This window comes from Ostrinia nubilalis, chromosome 20 (genome assembly GCF_963855985.1).
Source record: "Ostrinia nubilalis chromosome 20, ilOstNubi1.1, whole genome shotgun sequence".
Lineage (NCBI taxonomy): Eukaryota > Metazoa > Arthropoda > Insecta > Lepidoptera > Crambidae > Ostrinia > Ostrinia nubilalis.
The window spans coordinates 6,719,615-6,747,416 of record NC_087107.1 but is presented as its reverse complement, the minus strand read 5'-3'; the positions used below and the strand labels follow the sequence as shown (position 1 = coordinate 6,747,416).

Genomic DNA, 27,802 nt, shown 5'->3' with positions numbered 1-27,802 from the left:
CCTTGTTTATTCTTACGAGACTTTAGAAATTAAACAACTACCTACTTTTTTCTTTTCATTTTCTAATTTGTTACACATAACATCATCCTGTAGCATAGCACCCTAGGCTCTAGGCACACACCTCCATCTATATCAATCAAGCTATCTGGACAATGATAGGAATTTGGATTACCTGATATCCACGCTTGCCAAATGCGGGCTGAGCACAAACTCGGGCATTGTTTTGGAAAACCCCAGAGCGTTTGGCAACCATAAACAATCTAGGAGAGCAGAAAAACAATGAGAATAATCTTTAGAAACTTTGAACCCCTGTTTACCATCCTACTTTTTCTCTTTAGCATGATTTCCTATTTTGTCCTATAACATGCATAAGGTATCGTTTATGTAAAGGTAGGTTCTGCAGCATAATCTGTGATTTGATTATAGGGTTTCCATAGGAGTATTTTCACAAAATAAAAAAGTATTTTAAAACACTCTTCTTCTTCTTCTTAGTCGAGCACTCTTGTCAGAGTGGTCGTGGTTGCGCTGACGACGTACATGGTGGGGTGATGTTATCTCCGAGGGTAGCTCTCTTGGCGATGTGCTTCCATTTCTGACGGTTAGAGGCGTCGCGAGTACATTGGACCATGGTGGACTCAGTGCCATTTTAAAACACGATGTCTTCCATAAAATAATGTGTATAGGTATCTGCATGATTCTTACAATATGAAAAAGTCACACTACATAGTTGAGAAGTCACATTCCAAAACATAGATGGTACAATACAAACCAATTACTGAATTCTCATTTAAACCATTGCTACAACTGAGTACATTTTGTCTGTTGTAGTTTATTAGCTGTGTCAGAACCGAAGGCGCTTCACCTATCACGCCGGCGCACTCCGGCGAAAAGCGGCCGAATTTCAAACGTTTACCTTAACCCTTGACATTCAAACCTACTTTGTAGAGCATCCATGGTGCAAAGTATATTGTTAACATGCTTTGCGAGGATCTGTCTTGGACGTAACACGAATTAGTGGTTTATGTTGCCTTATTTTACCATTAAGATACGCATGATTGGATACGAAGGCGTTGTGTGCATTTTTTGAATCTAAGAAGAACGACGCTTCATCCAACTGTTGATTTTAATAAAATAACGCTCTTTCTCGATTGGATCCTTCCAAAAAATAGCTATCAAACTACTTACTTAGTTGGTTTAATAACCTAATCTACTACGAGTTAAGTTGGTAGTAACTTAGTTGCCATAGTTTTACTGATAGTGTCGATAGGTAACCCTTTAGTTATTAGAAGATGACATCATAACGGCAAACAACGAACGAACGAACGACAAACATATTATGAAAATTACCAAAACTTTTTATCAAATTAAAATCAATTCTTAAAACTTAAAAACGAATTAAGAGAATTGGGATAAATTATCATCGACCTGAATAACTTTATTTTGATATTTTTGTGGGTCAATTATTTGACGAATTTGTTTTTTAAGGTTATATTAATCATAAAATGAATCATTTAATTAGAATTTTACGAATAATACAAACTGTCAAATATTTTATACAACACGTCATTTTGATAATAATTAATCGTCTCGTACAAGCAAACAAGTTTATTCTGTCCGTGGTCTAAAGGAGAGTTATGCCCGTTTTCACCATCAATCCCTAATTTTAAGTGACCCCTATGAAAACAAAATTAATGATGTGTGACCATAGGGGTAACTTAAAAATTAGGGATTGATGGTGGAAACGGGCATTAGACTTATTTCTTAGTTTCGTTACTTCTTCCTGCCTAAAAGGTACTGGGTTTGATTTCCTAAGAGGGTCTGGGGTCGCATTTCTCTGGTTGAAACTTGAAACAGTTATGGGGACGCCCTTGGGGTAGACTTGTTAAAAACTTGCCTAAGATATTTTGGGGTTGATTTCTTCTCTTTCAAAGATTCAACTCCTTAACCACTTTTAAAAAACCACTTCACCACAGCAGACTTATCATCACCTTATTAAAATCGTGTCAAATAAAATTGATACCCATCAAATTATTCACATTCCACACCATTGTTCAAACCGAATCCTAATGTTGCAATGCAAGTCTTTGATCTCAAATTCTATTGATCCAGATCTATTGACATTTGAGACCGGTTGGCGCGAGCTAACGGAAGGAAGAAGTCATCTTACTATAAACTCCGTATTTCAAGGTATTAAGACTCAAAATGGCGCAGAAAGAACAAAGTTTCCGCTTGAAGCGCACGCGCACAAATCTCATCGATCACAATAGACACAAAGACTTGTTGAGGTGACTCACTTTATTTAGATGGAACTGTGAAATGATTTGAGATTGGAATCGTAACCCAGTTATGGTAATTATGAACTAAATACTGCTGTTGACAACTGTCTGGTAAACAAGAGAGGCATCTGAAATGAGTTCTCGACACTTTACCTACTTTCAAAATGTAATTGACCTGTGATAGATTGGCCTAATGACAAAATGGTTTAAGTACTCAAAGTTATTTAGTCAGAACATCGGGCACAAATAATTATAAAGCAATAATTACAATTATTATGGTCTCATTTTGGGAAATAGAAATAAAATACGTTTTATTTTTTATCAACATTTCGCAGTAACTGAATTACAATCGTTTGACATATTTTTGGGGCTCAAAATACTTGTTAATCATAGTACTCGTAGATATAGTAGCTTCAATTTCGTAGTAGATAGGTACGGTACGTGGGCCGACAATTAAATCATCGAACGACAATGGAGTAGTCTTAGTAATTTTCGTGAGTTTCCACTGTTGGACACGAAGATGATTCTAATTAAGGAGCAGAACTGTCCCCCTAAATGGAAGTTTCTTTATGACTATTTAAATAGTAACTTATAAAACGTCATCAATCGTTAACTTAAATATGAGTATTTTACACACTATAGTCCCAAAAGTGGGACAAAATAGTATGTAAATTCAAGTGGATTACCCACGTTGTACTATGTATAAAAACACTCTATCTAAACTATTAATCCTAATCCTTTAAACCACTCACCCGTGCACTCTACTTACTTTTGTTTTAAAAACAAACATGAGGTTTAATTAATTAGCTCAAACAAGCGGGTCGATTTAACCTCAGCTCGTTCAGATTAGCGGAGTGATAGCTGCGGTTACTCTGTATTGGATAAATAATAAATAAATCCAGCATATACGAAGACTGAAGAGTACGTATCTTTTTTAATGCACGAGCTGTAACTTTTTATGTAAAGAAACACCTACGTGAATCTTAATGATATGTGGATAATAAGGTTCGAGCCAATCAAACCTCCTTCAAGTCATGGCAAAGTTAGGGCGCTTTTAAATTAGGCCTTTTGAAACGGACGTTAGTTGTGCGTTTGCAAGACTGCACACGACTTTTGATTATTGACATTTTTATTTTTATTCCATAGCTGTCGTCATACAATTTTCCATGTGCGGTACTGCAAACGGACGACTAACGTCGGTTTCAAAACGCCTAATTTGATAAAAAGATAAGATTTAAAAAAAAATTGCCCTTAAAACAAAGTAATACGAAAGATAGAATCTCTAACTGCAATCTGTTTTTCTCTCGTCGTTGAAGCAACTTCGACTTATCCTCTGTCAGCATCTGCAACTTTCTGTAAGTTTTACATTTTCCTTTAATTGGTATAAGTTCTTATTAGCTCCTTTTCATTTTTCGTGTGACATTACCTGACAATGATTTTTCTTGCGTTTTCTGAAACACGTAGGTCTTGATAAGATAATATCTTATGGTACTCAATAAGCAAATTCTCTAATTTCATTAAAATCTATAAGCAATAATTATAGTTGTTATTCAAACCGCGTGCACACTTCCGTTAGTGTTGAGCCAAGATCACCGCAGCGAACTTGAGCCTCCTCCGGGAGACAAACTGCGGGCATGCTGTGAATATAATTACCGAATTAAAACTGTATCTAGCCTTGGTACATTGGAAATGGATTTACAGGCTGAAATTGTCTAAGATCTTAGATAAAGATTATCGAAATAATTTAGGAAACTTAGTAGAGAGACGGCAAATTTTGATTAAAAATCATCTCCAGTTTGTAGAGTCAACTAAACATGCTTAGGTGGTAATTTTTGATGTATTATTTCACAAAGTCACAAAGGTACAGTCGGACGCATAACTTAGTGAACATACTTACTCGTCGTGTTCAAACGTACCCTGCTCAATTTTTTACTCATCTTAGGTAATTCATCAAAAAGTCCATATTCATAGTTTGGGTAGGTCGGGCGGGACTTAAAAAGGAATGTTTATTTTCCTGAGTTGACCACAAATCTCTTTTATTCAATAGACTGAATCATAGCTAGGCAGCTACATGATGCGCTTTTTATCATTGTTTTTTTTGAAGTTGAAGTAACACAACTTTACATTTACGTCGTCCCTTTCCTGTAGAAATATCAAATTAGAAAAACTCATTTTTTTCATGATAGTTTTTATTCCTATTTCAATGTTTTCAAGAATGATGTTTATCTGAGTACTAACTATAATACCTCAGCTCTTATTATCCGAAGACTATGGCTTTGGAAATTTTTAGTTGTCTTTAACTTTATGTACCTACTTACCTCTAAACAATACTCGAAAGTAACTGTAAACCGGCGCCGTTACAACAACACATTGCATGACCACCATTTTATTGACAGTCGCTGAATAATATCGTGTGTGTCACTCGTGCTATGAGTCGTACTTATCGAACTTATAAACTCAATTGTTTCATAATCATGTGGTTAGAAAAGCTCTGTCATGACAGGACCCTGACAATGGCGGTAGGTGCGATAAAATTAAGTACCTACCCTACAGTTACCTTACCAGCTTGCTTATTTTGTTGATTTTCCTTTTAGCACTTAACTATAGATTTATATGGTGAAAGACAGTTTCTAAACAAAATCAAATATAAGTTACAATACATAAACTGGGTTAGGAAGGTAGAGTAGACAGTGGTACAATCTTTTTATTTTTTATTTTCCACACTATGTAGGTTTTCCACAACACGAAAAGCATTGGGGGAGGCTTATGTTCAGCAGTGAACGTCCTATGGCTGAGATGATGATGATGATGACTGTGTAGGTAGAGTGCGAAATTGAGATTCATTTGAACTTTTGAAGTCATGATAGGTATTGTAAGAAAACAAACACAAACACTTGATTTAGCATTTATTTCCAGATGTGAACATCATACGCACTAAAATGTACAAGGATAGGATTTAATAATATAAAACAGTACGGACAATATTCCCTGTAGGCACAACTCAGTTTAGTAAGTTCGAAATCTACTAACCAAAATAAATTTCAAATCAAATACGAAACCGTAAAAACATAGATAAAGTGAATTCTTTAATTACTATACGCGATTGGTGCAGATTCAAATGCAAACTTAAAATTTTAGTTAACTTAGGTAATGATTTAAGAAATAGTTAAGTAAATGTAAATATAAATGATTAGGTATAAATGTATATGGACGCCTACTTTTCATTGTACCTACCTAATTCTATTAAACCTGTGTACGAAAATGTTTTTGTAAACATAATAATATTGATTTGTATGTGTAAGAATATATCATGTTTCTTTTCTAATAAAAGTTATACGAAACTCTAATGAACGCCCTCATGAGTATGGTGAAGTCAATATTTTGTGTTTCGTCTTTCCAACAATCGGTTTCTTAATTTCAATTAAGAGTTTTAGAACTGTTTTAATTAATTTTCTTGGCCTTATAACTTTTCAATGCAAATTATGAAAACATTTTACTTTGACAAATGCACAGTTGTGTAGTTCTGATTTGTTGACCTTATTTTACAAAATTATATAACTAGCTTTTTATTGAATTGTGAATTTAGGACTTACCTACACTGCACATAAGATTGAGATTTTCAGTTTATATTTTTTTAATGAAGAAAAGCAGTGAACAAGCAATTACGTAGTCAGTTATTTTTTATATTCTTATTTAATTAGTGTTTTGAACACCTCTAATTATTTAGTAAAAATCTTTGTGCTACATAATCTACACAAATGAGTTAGTTAGCTTACCTAACAAAATTAAGAGTCACTGATATAGTGACCCATATTTTTTATAGTATTGTTACAAAAGGTACAGTTGAGTTTAAAATTAAGGAACACTTTTTAAAGATGATAGAACTGTCAACTGACGCGACTTCATTTTTACTTCCCAAGCCTGCCTGAGATGATGCACTATTCTCCTGCTTTTATAAATGAGCAATACCTACCGCGAGACCTCTTTGCCTTACCACTTTGAGAATTTTGACGATTGAATTAAGAAAATTCAAATTACAGTGTAATGCCTTAACACATACTGTTTGTAGGTATTACACTTTATTAATGTACCTATAAATAAAACTAGAAACCCACTCAAGTGTTTACAACATGAAGCAATAACCATCGAAAACCTAATTGTTTTTCATTAAAATGTACTTTGTAATTTTTATGTTTTTAACCGACTTCTTCAGTAGTTGGATGTGTAATGTACCTATTGTAATGTAATATACTTACGTACCATGTATTTTAGTGTATTGTGTAACATACAAGTGTGCTAACACAGATTTTAGTAATAGCAATATCACAAAAAAGTTGCTAACATATTCGTTGCGCTATATTTACAAAAAAAAACAGAGTAGATACTTAACAATTTACTAAGTTTTGGGACAATCGTGATATTGAATCTTTAAAAAAAATCAGTCCTTTTATTTTAACACAAACTTTCAGCTGTCTTTAAATGTAAGCACTTAATAACATACACTATTTAATTCTAAGAAGTTTTGATTTTGATTAAAAAATAATAGATTTTAATATTGTATTTAACAAGATAATAGTATTTTATATTATCAATTAGGCATAATATTTTTTCCTAGTGTAGAGACAGTGTTATACAATTTTAATACGAAAGGTATAATAAATTCTATGTATAAGGTAGTCTACAATTGACAACTATCTATGTGCTCTTGATTCTAAAAAGGTGTAATTAAATAAAAGACGTAAATGAAAAAAAACTTTGTAATTAAGTAAGTATTTACAATAAAACACTAGAAATTATAAAACGAAAAATACTAAAACGCATTATCATTTGTTTTGTAACTTAATATAAGTAAAAATTAATTAATAAAATCATTCTTTTTTATATTATGTGCTTAGCTACGGTATAATTGTATTAATTGATTAACATGGCATCGTCTTATAATATGAGCTAATTAGTACATTTTTCTATAAATATCCTTAAATCTAAAGTAACAATTGAAGGCCCTTTACATAGAAGACTTTTAGTACAATTACTTTCATTTTTCTCTACTTTGAACATTTAACTGGCCTAAAACTTAATATAATGAAACAGATATAAAAAATTAAAAAAATACTCGAGGGAATGTTTTTGAAATTGAGCAAATATTATAAAAGTAAACCAATAAGTCACTATGTAGTATTTAACATTAGGTAGATATGGCGTTACAGGATATGTGCAAAGCTAGAGTACCATACCAGTCCAAATAACATTTCAACAATCGCTAAGTTACGTCAAAATTTACTAAAATATCTCTAAACATGCGCTAAGTAAAGAAAATACACTCGGGCACTCTGCACAAAGTAAATTTTCATAATCCTATCATTTACTTTTCAAAGTTCTTAATTCGAGTAACTGGGAAAGACTTTTAGGACTTGTACTCAAAAATATACACACACTTTTATAACAAAAGCGCATATTTTTAAGCTTGAGTATACTTTTTTAAATCCAAAGATGGTCCTAATTCAATTTTGTGCTTATTTAAATATTTCAAAAGGGAAAAAACCATTTTCATTTATTTTTCAGCTCCACAGAGAATTTCATTTTGCTTTTATACAAATTAGTTACTTTCTTGAAAAGAAGTAATAATGATTTACTAATTTCATTATTTGGGGAAAGATTAAGACACTTCAAGGTTGCTATGTTACGACTTTGACCAAGTTTTAAGGGTCAGCGGACCCTTAAATTCAAATACAATCCAATGCGTTCAATAATCAACTCAACAAAGTTACATAAATCAAATAATTCCAACTTGCGGATTCATACTGCAAATCAGAAGTTCAGTCATTCGATTTAACAAATTGTTTGGTTCGACTGTTAGCGGAAGATTCAGAGGAAGTTTGATTTGTTTACATAATTAAATAATATAATAACTGTGTTAAAGGTAAAAAATCAGATTAACACTTTCAAGGACAGTAACCCAGACACAATAGAAGTTTAATTGTTTTGACTGCTATAGCAATTCACTGTCACAGAAAGCGTTAATGGAAGAACAAAATAATTGAATTTTCAGATTTGTTCGTGCCAGCTTACGGTATCGATTTAGTTTCGAATTCAAAATTACATCACTATATCTGGTGAATGAAAAAGATGTTTCATTTTGAACATTAATCTTAGTTTCAGTTGGGGAATCATTTTCAAAATCAGTCGAGATCGTTACATTTGACTCGTGTTCCGAAATGACACTCAAAACTATACTCAATCTCAATGAGTGATTTAAACCTTTGATTGTTTGAATTTTAATATTAAGAGCCATACAGACAGAATTTCATGTACATGAGCTTGAGTTTGAATTCAATTTTGAGCGCCGTTTTGAAATACGGGCCTTTGCGCTAAAGCCGTATCCTTTACTTACAAGATTGTACCCTACTGAGATAAACATTTTGAGTAGCCTACAAATACAATTTTATTCTAGTAATTGAACATACTACTTTCGCTTACAATATATTAAAGCCCATAGAATTTGATTACACATTCAAAGAGTGACCACTAGATCACGTAAAATCGTTAGGGTACTAATAATTGCCAAAGAATAAATTCAGTTATCATCAGTCGATGAATATCTAATATCAAGTTACGTACAAATATTCATTATAGGACCAGGACCACGCAAAGCTCTTAATGATAAAAATGGGTCCTTTTAAGGTGATATAGCTGCATTTGATAAATATAATGTGTACCTTGAGGCGTTTCTTGGGTAATTACTTGTTGCCTCTGATATTTTTCCATTATTACAAATGCATTGTCAAGTATTTTCCATATAAGTGTGGTTATTATTCAAGACTAATCACGAATATTCTAAGTGAAGAAATTGTCTCTTTGTTGGTAAATTGGTAGTTCGACGTCTGGTGACCGGTCGTCCAAGTCATCATTAGTGTTTTGTGGCAGCTCTTCTAACGCTTTCACTGTTCGAGGAAAACATTTTCATGTTTATATTACAGAAAAACATTGGACTAACATTAGTGACAAAACATTTAATTCAAACAACACTCAAACTATTAAAATTAAGGGTTAAAAAACATCAACCAAACGCTTCACCAAAATCAAGTATCAAATCTTAGGTAAAACAAAAGAAGGTTGACCTCAAACACTTGATTTTCGTGAAACAAAATACGATGGAGAATGCGGAATAGAAAAAAACAAACGACTACTCACAACAATGCAAAAAACGTTATCATGCTGCAACACAGGATAGCAGGAGTCTTCTAAGGACCGCCCAGGCAGCAACATCGACTTTGGGAGATAGCTTAGTCTATGATAATGTGTGATATGTGCTTAGAGTGTGATAGTTATGTGTGCGTGTGGGTAAGTCAGTTGTTCGCGGTGGACGGCCCTTGCTCAGTGTTGGTTCCTGTAGACGGGACAAACGACATCAAGCGACTGTTACATGCGGATTCGCGGACACACGTGGGTGTTAGTCACGCCAAATTCACATCTGTTGTTAGAGTAATAAAACTCAAGCTGCTTCGAGTTTACACAATTCTTAAAACCAAAAATTTTACAGATATTAACGAGCAAGCAAGTGTAAATCACATCAACAAAAGTGAATACGTGTTTTAAACATCAAATACGTCAGCTTGTTTAGATGAGAGTTAATATAAGTGATAGCAAAATTTAAGTAGATACAAGTCAAAGAAATGGTGAAGTTAAAAATACTCGAGTTAATTCCAAAACAAATCTAATAACAGATGTTACACTCAATGTAGCAAATCAAAGTGCAATCAACATTATGGAACTATGTCTACTTAATAGAATAATCGCAAGATCTGGCAAAATACGTGAAATTACAAGATATTTAGCATCCGCTGATTGATTTAACCGTAACTTAAGCAACATTTACTAATTGATGTTTGGGAAAGTCCATTAATTGTTGCTTCGGCCCAGGGTAATTAATCATTCATCAAATAAACAGCTGAACCAATGATATCAAATTGAATGAGGTCTGGAAATAGCAAAGTTTGTTTAAAGCTTTTCAATTTATGCATTGAATTACTCATACTATAAATAAATTTCAAAGGCCGATTTCCTTTAAGAGCGTCTTATTTGGTTATTTGTATTTGCATCAATAATTAATTACTCTAATATTTTGTGCTTTTGAAATTTCAGTCACGTTGTTCCAGTTAGATAAATCAGCGTACAATCGAAATTAAACTCAGATTCGTAGCTTTAAAATTGGAAATTCTTCGTTTGCTTACCTGCGATGATCTTGCTCATCTCCGTGACCTGCTTGGCGAGAATCTGGTTCATTTGGAGCAAGTGCTCCCGCTGCCGCTTCTCTTCGCAGTCCGGGCTCTAGCGTCATAAGCATACTTGTAACGTATGTACAGCCAACATTCAAGCGGCTATCGAAGCTCTGAGCTTGTACACAGAATTGTAGATAAGATTTTTGGTAGGGATGTGACTGTTACAATTAACACCATTATTTGAACCTTGTTGTAGTTTTAGGGTCAAAAATAAAGGAAATTCTAATCATTGATTCTGAGCATTCTATCAAAATTGCGAATTGTAACAATAACAACAACTAGGTAACAGAAATACTTTGTAAACATGAAGAATATTTAATGGTAGTTGGTATTTGATATGATAATAGCTTTTGATAAATGTAATGATAATTCTGTGAACAAACTCATAATCAAATGACATAATTATGATATGAATGATAAGTCCAACCGAAAGTTTGGTTTTTTTGTTCAATGTTAATGGTTTTGCAAGTGAAATATTTATGAATGTCAAGAGATGATTTTGTACTTCCGGTCACACATAATTTACAAATTTTTAAATAAATTAATGATGATAACTGAAGAAAGTAGAGGTAAAGATAGAAATATTAAAGAGAGAATGATCATGCAGATAAAGTCATTCAAGACAACAACGAAAGCGAGCGAGCGGAGAAGTGCATAGACTAATTTATTGATTAGATTTAAGATGAAATTAATAGTCGTAATAATAGAATGAAGACTGTGATTTGTCTAAAGGAAATTAACCAATCAAAGATCAAAAAATATAATCTGTGGTTGAAATAGGAAAGAGTTTTTAGTGTAATATCGTGATACGGACTTCAGAGCAAGTACACTTATCAGATAGTATAACAGAAATAATGTTAATGTTATTCAACAATGGAAAAGCAACGTCAAAAAAAATGTTTTATAATTTTCATAGTGTAGTGATGAAATAGTAAGAATTTTTAAAAACTTCCAGTAAAAATGATGGCATGCCTTTTGATCGTTTGAAATATGAATTACGTAATACCTATAATATTACATTAATCTAATAAATCAATTCTTGATTCGCAATGGGCGTTTAATAAAATTAATGTAAAAAATGGTTTGGAGATAATTTTTCCTTCTGGTTTGAAATGTTACAAGAGATTAAGTTAAGGGTTAAGTTAGTTATTTATTTTTCATGCAAATTAATTTTACCTTGCTCGGATCAGCTGAGGAACTCGTGAGCATCTTCTTGATGGATTCCACTTTTTCTTGACGCTTCTGCTGTTCTTCCGGAGACAGTTCTGGAGGCTGTTAAAGGTAATGTTATATTATTTACCATTTGCGATTTGAAATACACGCGACTAGGCTATGTCCTATAACTGAGATGATGATGATAATTAAGTTGAACCGTATTAGTACTTGCAGAATAGAATATGATCACTGTCTTTCTTATCGAGGATTTCGTTAAAGGCGGACGTCTTGTCACCAGTGTAAGAAAGTCATGCTCCAGCTTGCAAATGACCTGATGATGAGGAAGTGTGTCAAGTTACCTTCTCGGGGATTACTAATCGGTGAATGTGTATCTCCTAAATGGTTGATAAATAAAGACTTGCGCATCAGTCTCGGTACTTCACTGATTCAGTTATTTGGCGACTATCAGTTAGTTCAAAGTACCTTTTCGGGGATGTACCGCTCCGGGATGAGTATCTTCTGCGGCGCGGCCAGCAGCTGGTCGATGGTGGAGTCTGCGAGGCGAGTGGCCTGCGCTGGCAACGCCGAGCGGACCACGTCAGGCGCGGGCGCAGTGCGCAGCGCGCGCTCCATGTCCGCGTCGTCGAGGGAACGGCCCATTTTCTATGAGAATTTCAATAATGAGTATGTTTTGCAACAATTCATTTATGAATCGATACTTAAAACTGTGTCTTTTAATATTCTGACCAATCGCAGGCTTGAATCTATTCCTGAGTGTAATTTCATAGTGCTTGAGTAGGTACCGTTTCTTAATACGACTTTTATCATTTGAGGGAACACAAAGCCACTTTAATATTTCATAAGTCATGATTCACAGTAAACTAGACAAATTTAATAATGTAGATATTGAAATTTTTAAGTTTAAAAAGACCGAAAAAAGAAGAAAATAAGAAAATCCAATCATTACACTACTGAAAAAATACTCACGTCTTGATTGTATGCATCTTTCGGCAGCTCGTTCAGAGTCTTCGCGCTCAGATGGTGAGGCGCAGTGTAATGGCGCCTCTTCTCCTTGGGCACCTGCCTCCGATGCAGCGACCCGGTCTTCGGCTCCCCTGACATCTCCGTGATTATCTGCTTCGCCGCCTCGCTCTTGAAGATCGGCGACAGCTCCATATGGGACCTCGTCAGGCTGACTATACTACTGGTCTTAGACATCGGGTCGTTAGTCAACGTCCTCGAGCTATCCGTCGGGCTGTTCAGGTACTGGGTGGACAAAGACACTGTCCTATCGTAGAGAGATCTATCGTAACTCTTCTGGTAACTACTGCTTAAAGACGACATGTCTCGGGAATAGTCGTAATTGGAGAGAGAAGGACTTGAGGGATATTTGGGACTGAGCTCCATATTTCTATCGTTCAGACGGAGGTAGTTCGGTGGTTCTTGCTGAACTCTTTGCTTGTTGCAGTAATCCTCGAGTTTGTTGTAATCGTTCATCGGAACGGAGGAAGTTCTGGCGTAGTTCAAGGATGTGACTAGCTCTTCTTCGATGAACTGGTCGAGGTTGGCTGTGATGTTGTGATTCGGCCAGTCAGACATCGGTTGAAGAGACCGCTCCCTGTCCCTCTGGCGACGTTCGCTCTCCCTCTTTACTATGCGGACCGTTTTGATCTCTTGCTTCTCTACGTTGGACAGGTTTCCTAAAAAGAAGAGAATATAATCAGAATTAATTAATGTTTATACCTACATAGACTCGTATTTAAGTCTCCGTGACCAGATTGTTATGTTCTGGCAGCAGCGTTCAGTACTTCATAGACCACGATCTTGTTTCTAGAAGAAAGCTAATTTTGATATTAAAGTCGTACTTACTCGTACGTCATAGTTACTTACCAAACCCACCATGCTGCATATCCTCGCTGTTCAGCGGGGAGATGACGTCACCTCCACCAGCCCTCGTGTCCACGTACAGAGGCGTCTCCATATTGTGGTCGTAGTGGCCTGGTGGTAGTAGAGGGCCCGTCATCTCATAGTCGTAGTCGGACTGGCCGTGGTCGATCGTGTGGCCAGTGTCGAGGTTCGTCTCTTGCCAAGATGACTGGGGGCGGCGTTTGCCTGTAAAAAGATTTCAGTTCAGCTTCGAAGTTCAGTTTTAAAAATTTGGGACGTAGGCAGGCACAGGTTTAATTCACCAGACACCCCACCCCTTAACTAATACATTGGGGAAAAGATCAATTGTTCAGCAGCAAACTGGAGAGTTAAAATCATTACTAATAATTGTCTGTGTGACTTTGAAATACAGTAGGTAGGTACAAGATGATTAATTAAATGTAAAAGAGTCACAATACTGACCAGGCATGGAGTCGTGCGTTGTCTGCAGCGCGTGCGACTGCTGCGTGAGGTGGCGCACGGCGCGGCTGAGCTCTTGTCGCTGCCGCTGTAGCGCCGACACCAGCTGTTGTACGCGGGACACCTCTGTAAATAAACAAACATATATAAAATATATCAGACTTTAGAAAACTATTGAGACAGAAAAACTGGATCAAAAATGGTCACTAAATCGAATCAGCTCTAAAAAGGGTCTTCCTTATTCGGCATACAAACAAAGAGTTCGTCGTAAAACGGGCTGTTCTCAGAAAGTTTTTGAATCCAGTTAGATGCTCCATCATCAATTTGAGACTTCTAGAATTCTACGAATATGAAGAGGAGATCGTGCTTTGTGGCGTTCTTGGTATAAGATTACTTCCAGCAACAGACTAGCACAGGCTGAAATAGTGACTAGGAATTTCGGGGGTTAGAATTGACTTACCATCTTCTAGCATAGCAGTCGGATGAGCTGGGACCGCAGCACGCCTGGCCTGCAAAGCGCGACGTAGCTGCTGCAATTCCCGCTCCAAGCGGGCGTTGTCTGCCACGGTCTGCTCGAGTTTCTGTACAAGAAAAGGATTATTAAGAACTTCTTCTATCGTTTGGATTTAGATTGTAACATCTTCCCCAGTTTAAATCTACGAAACTTGATGTCATCAGAGTATATCTTATTCAGCCATGGGATTTTGTTTGTATTATCCAGAACGTCTGAATCGAGAGACCTATTTGAGTTTGAGTATACCTCAAACCACTGGATCAGGATCAAAACATATCACCATGGACCATAGTATAATATACAAAACTGTATCAACGCTGCTTGTATCTTATATCAAACACAATACATGCCATTGTTTTCTTCCAAATGTTGCATTCCAACATACCTATTTTGTGACATAACAGACAGAACTTCTAAATCTTCATCAAGCATAGTTACAGCAAGGATTACAACATACATTGGGTACAGGTAATATTACGATGATGAAGGAATCGCGTGCGTCGTAACCGTAGATTCATGCTATTAAAATACAAAAACTTAAGTTCTAGTATTTACGGTACACATTTATACATCAATACTTCACCCTCACCATAAAGAAAATACCATGCTTGTCACGTCTACAGCAATTTTACATGCTTTACCAATATACACCTAAAAGACGGTGCTGCAAAGTATAAATTAGATAAAATAAAAATAATAAAAGTGCATGTATAGACGAAAACCTTATAAACCTTAGAATTGTGTGCCAGCATAGCGTGCACTCTGGCCAGTTCTGCCTCGAGGCCCGGGGCCTGAGGCGGGGGTTGGTTGACCACGCGGGGGGGTAAGTCTCCTCGAGGCACACTGTCTAGCTTGCCGCGAACACCTGGAAGAACAAAAGTGATTCGTATAAAATCTTGGCTATAAAAGAATTGTATGATAAGGATCTACGAGTAGATGTCCTTATGTATTAGCAACTCTATCAAAACCATGATGACAAATCTAGCCCCGCCAAACGGTGCGGGCAAAAATCACCCGGTTTTTACTTCATAAACAAACGATAGAATACGCATGATAGAAGATTCGTATTAGTGTCAGGTATAATTTATTTGTGTATATTGATGTAAGAGAACAGGTTGGCAAACAATAAAACAGTGACTACCAATGTCTGAATACCTGTACAGGTATTCAGACGAGTAAATCAACTACACATAAATAAACTTCTAGGTCTAAATAATAGTGATCGTAGTGTAAATCAATTAAATATCTGCTTTATGAGCAACATACTCTTAATTGAGCAATGTCATTTTTCTCTCAGAGGGCTATCGTTTTTATACTTAACAGTTGGCACCCCCGGCGATTGACAGGACCGCTTACTCTACAGTGGCGCCATCTTGATGAGTGCAAATACGATAGTACCACTTTAGCGCTCACAAGTTGGCGCTACTATCTTCGCTACTAGCAAGTGACAGGACCTTACTCTACAGTGGCGCTAACTGGTGAGCGCTAAAACGATAGCCCTCATTACACAACCCATATAAATAAACATACCTAATAGACATTACTTTGAACTACTGCCAAAGAGGTTAACTACTTATTTGAGTTGCTATCTGGATATTAATTTTGTACAACATAACGGACAGCCAGTCACTAAAGGCCAGACGAGAAAGCTTAATTAGAGTTTTCTTGCAAGTGCCAATTACAAGGATTATAATTATTATCAAATACAAGTACAACATTAGAAAAATATATTTTGCTAAACAGTCAAAGAAGTCAGTCGTTTGGGCAGTATGAAACAACATCCAATATTAGCGCAATTCATATTTTTAAAGAACCTTAAAAACTATTTATGGATGGCTCTTTTAACCTTTTAAAGTTAAAAGATTTTTGTGTATTAAATGTCACTTACCAGTCAGCAAGGATTCTATAGCGTCCTTATCAGTCTTCAAGCCTTGCAGAATGGCCGCCTCGTCTGCTAGCTCTTGCTCCAAAGCCCACAATTCTGCCACTCTTGCCCTTGCTGCTTCAGTCTCCAAAGGCTTCCCTGCAGCAGCACTTTCCAACCACCTATCATTTTTTTAAATCGTTATCAACACTTGAAATACACTTGAATATGGTTGCAAAAAGTAGTGTCTCTCAAAACCACTACGTAATGAATAGATAAGACTTGGTTTTTAATTAGGTAACTATGTAGTTTGGTGACTAGCATGTGGTTTGTACTGTGAACCGGGTTTAGTTCTAGAATAATTTACCGTTGTTGTTCCAAAGCGTGTTCAGCTAGGACCTTCTGCCGAAGTCTCTGGTTCCTCTCCAGCCTTTCTACAGTTGAACCAGGCCGATTGTACAGCGATCCTAGCTTCACCATGTTGTCCACCAGTTGAACCAGTGGTTTACTCTTCTCATATTGGTGCTCCAGTTCCATTAGCTGCATCCGCAGTTGTTCCAAGCGTTGCAAGTTCTCTTCTCTTTCCATTGCTTTGAGAGAGCTGAGGCTGTCCTGTAATTTTTAAATTAACATGGTTCAAATTCGGTGATATTGCATAGCTAATTTCAACTGCGAAAGTCATTGATTTCAATTTTTATCATGATAGTAAAGAAAGGGATTCTAATGCATGATAATAAAGAATACACTAACAAACATAGAGACAAAAAAATGATAAAACCAAAATAAGGAAACATAAAAACAAAATAATAAAACACCTCTATGCTACTGATCTGAGCACGGCATTGTTCAATAGCGCGATGGGTTGCTGCATGACGTCGTCTCAACTGGATGAGAAGAAGCACCAGCTCTTCATGAGTCCGACCCAAAAGCTCCCCAGCTGTGGGGACTTCGCTCAACTGATCACCTTGACGACGACCCTCCCTTTGCTAATGGTAACAGAAATGAACGCAACACAAATGATAAAGCGAACGTACAAAATGAGAGTAAAATAAACAATAAACAAACAATATTACGAGTAACATCACATTTTAAAATTCGTAATTTTCTTACCAAGTCATCATTTTCTGTATTCCGTCGAACTCTGGGACTAACAGCTCGTATAGGCTGCTGTGAAGCTCTAGATGGGGATCGAGCAGTTGCCCAAGAGTCCTCAGTAGCCGTTAATGTATGTAACTGAAAAATACAATTAATATTAAAATACATTACTTTGGTGTGGGCTAACAACTATGGTGGCATAAGCCGCTATAGGTGTCTGACATGGCTTAATTGGATTAAAGGCTTAAAGATCTTTTTTGACCTATTAGGGATTATGGAATTCCGTGAAACTTACATTTTGTTGTGAATTAGACATCTGTTGTGACCCATAAGTGTCATTGATTGGTTTTTCCTCCACCCATCTCACTCTGGGGCTCACAGCACGTACTGGTATATTGGTGTCTCTATTAGTCCTTCCTATTGATGTGTTACTTCCGAGAAATGCTTTCTTTGACAATGTTTGCTGATTTACTGTATTATTATTTGAGCCTGGATCCATATTTGTGCCTGCCATTGTCATAGAAGCTAAAAAATGAGAGTCAAAGTTAAGCCTATGCAACACATTTTAAAAATCCAAAGGTATGTTTATGTATTGAATTTCATTGAATATGGTATAAACATGATAAAGTGTGATTCGGTGCGATTAGTAGATGTTCATTTAATATTTACATACAATGCAGGTTAAATAAAACATGCTTGCAAAGGTACACCTTATCGTGTTTAAACCCTACATAGAACCAAAACATTCTTTGATCATATTCTGATGACTATTTACACAATAGAATGACTTTGCTTTGCTGAATATTGTAATAGAAATAGAACTTACATAGTGTACCTTACAGGACCTGAGAATGTTAGAGGATACCTTCATTGCTTGCACTGTCAATCCCGTTGTCCATGTTACTGAGAGCATCGCCCACGCCCACACCGGCACCCGCACCCCGCACGCTCCCTACCCCACTTTTCATAAGACCACTTGACATTAAATCCCACTGCCTTAGCTTTTCCCTATCTATTTCAAATCTCTTCTTGTTTCTTTCTTGAGAGTTACGTTTTCTCTCCGCCCTTACACTGACTAGAGAATGACTTATAGTATCTACAGTTAATTGCTCATAAACACCCTCATCTGACTGTTCCAATGATGTCTCGGCGTTTTCCGCAAGGCTTACGTAAACATCATTATCATCAGCTTTCTCTTCATCTTCTAAATAAATATTATGAAAACTAGAGCTATTTTCTGGCCGGCGTAAAACTTGGTTTTGAATGTCACAATTAACATACGTTACATTTCTACAAGGCTTATTTTTAGATTCCTTCTTGACTCTTTTAATACTGTTCATTCCACACGCGTCAATACCGGCGCGACTCATAGATGGTTCCGATGGCGCGTGTCTACAATCATCCAGATCATCCATTGACCTAGCGTGTCTGTGTGATACTCTTCTTAAGTTGTCCCTCCATAAAGAATCTTCATCCCAATGTTTTTCTCCCTGGCACAATACATTTTCATATGCACCGGCCTCAGCTTCTGCGTCGTAATAAACAGTATTCGAAGAGTTGCCGCTACAATGCGATGACATACTAGCAGTAGACATTTTGAGTGAAGAGCTTGCGTTGAGGCTACTGCGATTTATAACAGTAGAATCTGGTGAAGAATATTCAGCGGTACTACCGATTCCTGAATTTTTTTTACAACCTAGGCCTGAAATTAAACTCATTGATTCAGGAATTTTTGAACTTCTACCTCCGGTCGATTCGTATATGTTTTTCATGTCAATTTCTGGATCTTTATCCGCTGCACTTAAAAATTCTACAGATACACTTCGCGCTGAAGCGGCTAGTTCGAAGGAGCGATCCGATAATAGCACTTGATTATTGCGAATAGGGTTGTGGATGTGAGATATTTCATTTTTCTTGTGTAATGGTCCTCTACGTCTTTGATTATTCAATTTGCGATGAAGATTTGTATTCTTCAGGTAGTGAGACGTAGGCAATACATTGATGTGCTCTTGGGAGGACAGATCCGAATAATAATAAGGTGCACTATGTTCCGTTGAACTTTCCCTGCTATGAAAGCCTGTGGTTGTAGAAGAAGTATTTGTTTCATTGCCGGCTTTGAGTGTTAATTTTTCATTTTCAAACTCTTTTATTTTATCAGCCAAGATATCATTGTTTAAATTTTTACTCAGCATGGTTTCCTCGTCAAAACTTTTACAGTAATACGACATAGGTGACTTTGGCAAGCCTGTTGAACTACAAGAACTTTGTGATCCAATACAGCCCGGTATTTGCTCTGTCAATTTTCTATACTGCGCTCCTATAGAATGTCGACTTGGTATGTCTAATTTACTTGCATGGCTCACTGGAGTACTTGAACACCTCATGTGTGAAGGAGCTGCGTGAAGATGAGCTGCTCGGAATAGGTTATCTTTAGATGAATTATTAACTTCACAAGCAGAAACATTAAATAAAGAATTGTCTTGACTAATATTACTCGCCTCACTAGTTCCAGGTTGAAGATTATCTAAATATCTATCTAAGTCAACATTAGTATTCGTGTCATTATGTGTAGGCATTTCGGCTGATGCAAGTTCAAACAAAGAATCATCTGAAAGTGGTCTTCTCTTGAGCATCATCTCTGGATCACGGTAGTTAAATGGATGTCTTAGATCAATATCAATTGCCACTTCACTTCCATTTAAACTATTGACCTCTGATGATAGATTTGATGGAGCTATTTCAAACTTACTACTTACATCTGATTCTAAAGACAAACGAGAAGATGCTTTATCAGCATTATAACTTCTCAATGAGTCAGTTTCAATACTGCTTGAGTTATAGTGTTCCAGTATAGAATTACTTAATAATTTTGGACTTGATTCACTAACTCTATTTCTATCATTAGTCAAACTTGCTCTGCTATTACGGATCTTTTCTCCCCTAGTAAGCGTGTCGTGTATAGATGTTCGGCTTCCATAAATCATAAGAGATGTGGTTTTCCTTTTTACTGTGTTCATTTTTTGATTTTCGGTAGTTAACATTTTGAGAATTGAGTTATCATTCGATATGTCTGATTTATCTAACTTATCCAATATGTACTTTGAAAGCGCATCATCTGATAATTCTTCAGCAGGTGGTGAAGAAGTTGGAATAGGTGGCGGAGGAAGGATTTCACTATCAGAACTATTTTGTCTATTTAGAACACTTCTACTGCCACCTAAATAGTACGACGCCGGTCTGAATGTATCCGATATACTGAATCTACTAAAAGGTGTATCAAGTGAAATGTCCTTAGATGCTTCGTCATCTGCATCAGAACAGTCAGATTTTTCTTTGTTTACTTTTTCTGTTTTTGAAGCTCTCTTTAATGTGTGTTCTTTGGTGTCTGCAAAATTGGATGCAGTGTCAGTGGCAAAATTATTTAAAGACGATTTCTTGCTGTCTTCACTTGTCACGTTATTCAATTCCATATACACTGGTTCTATTTTACCTCCATTAACACAAACTATTTCATATGTTTGCATATCTTCTTCTTCGTTGCCCAAATTCATTTCAACGTATGGGTTATCATCACAACCTGATGGTAGAGTCGCATCAAATACACTAAGATTCTCAAGAATCATTTGGTGAGCCAACTCTACTGCAGAAGCTTTTCGAGGGCTCATTGGTAAATAGTGATCTTCACATGCAGTTTTGGCTGGAGGTGTTTCGGCTTTATTGTCGTCTTCAGTTGAACTAGTCTTTGGCTCTTCTACATTATCAGTATTATCTTTGCCTTGTGCGGTTGTTGCCTCAGCATCTGATTCTGATAAAACTTCATCTAAATCATTATCTGTATACTCCATCTGGGTTTCAGATTCAGCTTCGCTTTCATGAGTCTCATACCCACTAGGGTCAGCTACAGGTTCAAACCTATTTTCACTCTCTCTATTTTCTAATGTATGTTCTTCATAAATAGGCTCTTCATGCTCATGTTCTATCTTTGGCACGGATACAGTACAAAGTAAATTTTCGTAAGTGTTTTCACTTTTTTCTTTATTTTCAGTGTTATTTACATCGTTTTCTTCACGATTATCTATCTTATCAATACAAGGTGCGTGCGGGGGTATAGGTGACATTATGATAGGACTTGTTAAATTCACTCTATGGGACCTTCCTGCCTGCATATCTCTTGGGTTTTGCAGTTCAGTGCCCGACGTTTCCTCTGAGGTGCAAAAGTGAAACCGAAATTACTATGCTTGCTTGTGATTATTTGATAGAGGAATTTTGGTTGGTTTATTCGTAGACACATTTTAATTGGTTAGTACTTATGTTCGGCTTCAGTGTTAGAAAGTGCAAACTACTTATTACCAGCAAAAATCATTATCGTAACCCACCACCTTATTATACCAATATAATATTCTGTTAGTGGCACAATGTCCCCGCAGGCAGGAAGGTACCTTTCCGCAAAGCGAAGTCATTATATTGCTACTGCAGGACGTATTTATGGAGACAGGTATACATATTAAAAAATATTATAAATGAAAAAATAAAATATGTAGTTAAAGTATTATTACTCATTTTAATGGAGTGTAAATACTTGTTAGATATTATAACTTATAAACTCTATTTGGGATAATATCAATACAATAATGTTATGAAAATAAACTGAATAAATGAATATAATATTATTTACTAATTTAATATAATTAAATACAAAATGCGGTAATATTGATCAAAAAAACTTTACTAAGGGTCTCGATATAAATCATAAAATACATCCTATACGTATATTTATTTATACCTAACAAACTTACAATCTCTAAAAATGTGGTTCTCTTTTTTGAGATAATAATAAAAAAATATAAACATAAAAATATTTCATGCATATAAATCTTAACATGCTTGAATTTTCTTTAATCTCTCTCAGATTTCTATTGATCCTCAATATTTTATTCATGCTATGAAACTTTACAATGATTTCAAGAGAAACATATTTAGGTCAAACATACCTTCATCGTCCGAAGAGTAACTGTTATATGAAGCGTTTGTATACGTTTTAGACTTGTACTGATCCGATCTCAAGGACTGCCGACTTTGATTTAGAGATCGAGCCAACGATATCGTAGCTGGTGTGCTCTTTCTCGTCAAAGGAGACTGAAGCATTCTTTGCTTCCACTCCAGCAAACGTTTCATTGATTCTTCTCTCTGAAAACAAACCTTTATTATTTTCAATCCAATAATTGACTAGTAGACTTAATATTGATAAAATGTGTATCACTTACGGGATAATCATTTACCTGTTGAACTTTCTTTTCGCCCTCTTTTTCATTACCAGATGATGGTAGCCGTGCACTAGCCGAACGCATAAAACTGTCCGCTGATTGTTCAAACCGATTCATATCCTTAGTATACGCGCTAACATTGGAACCATCGCTCATAACACTTCCACTTCTGTACAAATATTCCTTCTGGTTTTCAAGATTTTTCTCTTTCAAAGTCCAATTTGAATTTAGCCCTTCTAGATCTCCATACTTTGCACTGAAACTAGCGTTTTCGCGAGGAACCTTGTTAGCACTAAACTCCGGCTCGTAATTATTATTAGTGATCTGTGAATATGCTGAGCTTAATTGCTTTTCGGCTAACCCGCTTGCATACTTCGCTAATGGTATTTGTATATTTCTTGGCGCCATTCCTGCTTGCAAATACTGCGCGGACTGTCGCATTTTCTCTGCGTAGCTCTCTTCAGAATAATATCTATCTGAACTAGGGTCGTAGTACGAGTTTATATCGAGACTAGATTTAGGTCGTTGCGGTTGCTTGGGCGGGTCGGCCGTAGTCCGAGTTGGCATCGTTTTATTCAACATTTCATTCTTGGATTCGTATTCCAAGAAATCGGCGCTATGAGGTCTTGGCATAGGAGGTTGTATTCCACTGGATTGCATTTTCTTTCGCCTTAAAATTGCAGGGCCGCTAAAGGTTTTCTCCTGGGGCTGGAAATAAAAGAAAATAGTTAAAACACCTGACATAAGGACTACATTTTTTTGAAATAAATGTTTTTGTATTTTTATTTCAAACTATACTTACATAAGCCGTGCCATATTCTGCTGATTGTTGATGGTTAGACTGAGTTGTGTTTGGCGATTTGGCATACGCTTTTCCGTACTCATTTTCAACAGCGTAAGTTCCATAGACGTCTTCATAATCTCCAACCTTTGGACCTGGTTTATTATAAGCGGCCATAGTATTAGATCTTCCGTAAGCATCAGGTGTTCTTCTTTCAATAAGCAGCCGTTCATTTATTCCAGCTTGCACTTTATTTGGCCTTGAATTCAATTCTCCGTAAACCTCTCTGTTGTATGGATTCATTTCTGCATTTATCTTCTGGTTAGAACGTGTTTCGCCGTATGTTTCATTATTATAATTTTGTTGCATCCTATCCTGCTCCATATGCATTCGATTATTTTTAATTTGAGCTTCATTTTCTTTAGGTGGTGTTTCCATCTGTGGTGTGTTGTCTTGGAGGAAAGGATTGCGTTGCGGTTGTCGGTCGTATATCTGATCTTGTTTCATTTCTTGTGGTACCTGTTGTTGCTGCTGGTTTCTTGTCCTATTATTAAAGTAAGGCGACTGCGGATTAGATCTGTACATATTTGATGTGTTAGGTTGATTGTTATCTTGTCTATCATTTGCAGAGTTAGTCAGAGGGAGAGATAAATTGTGTGAGTCATAAGGTCGTTTTGCTTGATACATAGGCTGCTGAGGAGGAGGTGACTGCGGGCTAAGAGTGTATGTGCTCTCTTGATTAGGGCTTCCATAATTTGTGTGTTCCTGGTAACGAGGATGGTTAGGGCCTTGACTGTAGTGAGATGAAGCTGGCTTTTTTAGTAGATCGTAATTTGGATCGTACCTGTAATGTTGTGAATTAGTTTGGAAATATTAGTCATGTGACAGGAATGAGCACACAGTTATTTACGAACAAAATAAAACTGTTTCATCTTACATGTCTGGGCTGGGCGAGTTGTATCCTTCGTTGGACCGTCTCGGTTTTGGTGGGGCATTAGCATAAGTCGGTATGTCATCACCTTCCTGAAATGATCAGATAATTCAATTAACTTTATAATTTACTTGATAACCAAGCTATCAAATGGATCACTACAAGCATGCAGATCGTAGACGTATATGGATGTAAATGACGCTATCAATTTGCGGCGACATTCAGACTATTATGCACAGTTATAACGACTGTGTAATCGCTGTCCTTGGTTCCGCTCTGGCGCACTAATTGTCGATCACCTGCAGTGTACACGTCCGTGCACAAAATAATACCCACCTCTGTTTTCGCAGCTGTACGGTCACTTTGCTTTTGTGGTTGCTCGCTGAAAAGAAACAGTTTAAATTATAGTTACAAGACAAACTGGTACCAGTCAATGTAAATATTAATTTACTGCAATGTAATAAATCAACCTTCTCGTTTACTAGATAATAAGGTAGATATTAAATAAATTAATATATTATTACTTGGGACTTTGCATCAGAGCGGCCATAGTCAACGATTTGACCCAATTCAACATGGACTCTTGATCCGGTGCAGCCAGTATGTAAGTCCGCATATTGGCGTGCTCTAGTTTGAAGGCGAATTTCCTTAAAACTTTATCCTCCGCTGTGCAAGCAGAAACTTTGTAAGATGGTAGAAGCACCGAACCTAGAAGTTTTTCTTCGTCTTGACCTGAAAAACATAAAGTTATACGTCAGTCACAGCAAATTTTTGCAGAGTAATTTATTTGCTCGTATAGCTTTTTAAATAAGTAATACTTACTTTTGTAATAAAATAGGCAATACTCCGATAACACGAACCATCTTTTCCTCCAAACTTTAAGTCCGTCAGAACCTTGCTTGTAGAGAATACCCGACATCGTTACCGGTGCTGTAGGTATCCTCTGCGCAATGGGCGAACGTAGTGCCTGATTTCCACCACTACTTCTCCGACTGTCCGAAGAAGGTGACTTCACACTAGGGGAGCTCGATTCACTGGACTTCATAGGTGAAATAACGCCAATATTATTTTTCTGACTTTGATTATTTAAATCTGACGGCGGAGACTGGCTCTTCCCTTTATCACCTTCAGACTGTCGTCTTTGTCTTTCAATTTCCCTAAAATCAGTCTGTTGATTCGACTGCCACTGTGATTCAGCGTAATGCCTATTTTGTTGTTCAATGTCTCTGTACTCATTATTTTTGGCATACCTGTCTATATCTTTTTGCAAATCAGGGCTGCTATATTCTTTAAAGTCATTTTTACTACCGTATCGATCTAGGTCTCTGTAAGATTCGTCGGAATATATACTATTTTGCAAGTTAGGCGGTGGTTGAACGCCGTGAATTTGCTGAAGCAGCAACTGTCGCTCCGCAAACTTCTGTTGTTGTTGCATTTGCGCCTGATTCTGGTAATGAAGTTGCTGCTGTAGCTTCATTTGCTGAATCTCATTATACTGTCTCCGTAATATTTCTGTGTTACTCTGTGGTCCTATTCTACTTGAATATGGCAAATACGGCTTAGATCCATACTGATTTACATTAGGTCTATACATAGGTTGATGATTTTGGTATATTTGATTGGTATCTCTCGGTGGGTTACGTTTTAAATAGTCCTGATACACTTCCGCGTTGTATCCTTTTGGGATGTTTTGTAGTAGTTCGTGGTTGACGTTGTGGTCTGTGTGCACTTCGTTGCGTTCCATTCTGGGCGGCGACTGTGGGTAGTAATTGTCGTTGGCTCCATAATGCCTCGCGTATTCGTGGTTGTGTCCTGTGCCGTAAAGGTCGTGTCTGTTTTCGAGAAGCGGCGACCGCGCATTCATGTTTGAATGGTATTGACTTTGGAGGAGTTGATGCATGACGCCATTAGGCTGTATCTGGCCAGCCTGCGCGGACGTGAGGTGCGCAGCGAGCTGTGTGTTCTGAGTGGCGTATATCTGGTCTGGATGGACATGATGAGCCATTAGATGTTGTTGTGTGAGCGGCTGCTGGGTCGCCGGGGCTTGCTTTTTATTCTCCATTGGATATTGCGACTGCACAACTGGTGGGTCAAGCCTGTAACAATGACAAAATCAAAATGAGTCTAGTTTACACGTTCGATTAGTTAATTAGTAATTTTTCAAGACAGCGTGTCCGATAACATATAGGTAGACCAAAACAATTCAATTGGAGTTGCTTAATCGAAGACGGTTTATCGTCGTCGAGCGATAAGGTGCGTGTTTGGAGAAGTCGTTCAGACTCTATTGCGCACTGTCACGTAACGATTCTTATGCGTAGTGAAGTATCCGTAGCTAGTTTTCATATTGTTGCAATCCTGTTTTCATTTAAAACGAGTATTTTTATTTTAATACTTTGAAGGCTAATCGTTTTATTAATCCATTCTTGAGCATGAAGTGTAAATAATTATGATTCCATGCTTTTCGCAAACAAGCATGCACTTTGATAAGTGGCTTTCAGTGTGTGAACAATTTTATATGGTTACCATCATATTCGTAAAAATATATGCAGCTGTAATTCGTTTATGGTTAAAATAGTACATTGCAGCGAGAGATCAATCTCTTAGGAATTAAAGTTTAAATTATTCTGGTTGATTTTAAAATAAATTCACATAGTATTTCACAGCAAAACTAACAAAGGAGCTGAGCATTTTCAACCCCATAAATTATAAAGTTGATGCTCCGATTGTGGTCATGCAAGTAGCCGTTTTCCCACGTGCAACAACAAATAAAGTGTTGCGAGCGCCGTGTGAAACCCTTAAAGTGTGCTTCGTCCTTTTTCTTGGAAATAGATACGAGTCATTTGCAAAACTATTCCATGAGAAACGCATAGATTTCTATAAATAGTAAACAAGTTAACATACGTAGGTGGAAAATAAATTAAAAAACTTTAGTTGGTTTCACACGTGAATAACCAGTCAATGTGAGTAACAAAGTGGACTGTTTTTTACTAAGGGACGTTTGAAGGAGAACTTTGTGATGTCAATCTCAAGGTATATTAACTGAGTCAAAATAAAACTCTGAAGGCAAGTATTAGTGATGCTTGTTAGAATATAAGTACTAAATAGTTAACTATTGTTTGTTGGTAATGGACTTGGACGTAAGACAATAAAATTAAAGAAAAAAGTCACAACATTTTCAGACAACAAACAGCTCGTGCTATTTAAACCAACCACGTAGTTTAAGTTTTTTCTTTCTAATTTAGAACACCCCCTGCTCGATGGATCGTTCATCTGAAAGTGGCGCTTCTTATCAACGGC

The 27,802-nt window shown here is 36.6% G+C and overlaps 1 protein-coding gene across 6 annotated transcripts in view; it reads right to left on the bottom strand.

The window, feature by feature from the left end:
* Positions 1-5,165: 5,165 nt before the first annotated feature.
* Positions 5,166-27,802, bottom strand: part of LOC135081544 (uncharacterized) — a 102,811-nt gene continuing 80,174 nt past the window's right edge. For 2 of the 6 annotated variants that reach the window (XM_063976278.1, XM_063976280.1), the window contains 9 exons: positions 25,328-26,601; positions 25,030-25,237; positions 24,842-24,887; positions 24,512-24,597; positions 23,596-24,418; positions 22,794-23,501; positions 22,521-22,716; positions 18,356-21,733; positions 17,963-18,054 (listed from right to left, as the gene is read on the bottom strand). In XM_063976278.1, coding sequence (XP_063832348.1) covers positions 18,384-21,733; positions 22,521-22,716; positions 22,794-23,501; positions 23,596-24,418; positions 24,512-24,597; positions 24,842-24,887; positions 25,030-25,237; positions 25,328-26,601 — 6,691 coding nt within the window. In that variant the 3' untranslated portion in view covers positions 17,963-18,054; positions 18,356-18,383. Of the gene's footprint in view, positions 9,218-9,260; positions 9,664-10,507; positions 10,605-11,731; positions 11,828-12,193; positions 12,374-12,697; positions 13,411-13,600; positions 13,823-14,059; positions 14,183-14,516; positions 14,638-15,292; positions 15,436-16,458; positions 16,617-16,801; positions 17,047-17,249; positions 17,421-17,544; positions 17,668-17,824; positions 18,055-18,355; positions 21,734-22,520; positions 22,717-22,793; positions 23,502-23,595; positions 24,419-24,511; positions 24,598-24,841; positions 24,888-25,029; positions 25,238-25,327; positions 26,602-27,802 lie in introns of those variants that run through there. The other 4 variants (XM_063976282.1, XM_063976283.1, XM_063976279.1 and 1 more) reach the window with 4 other exon arrangements.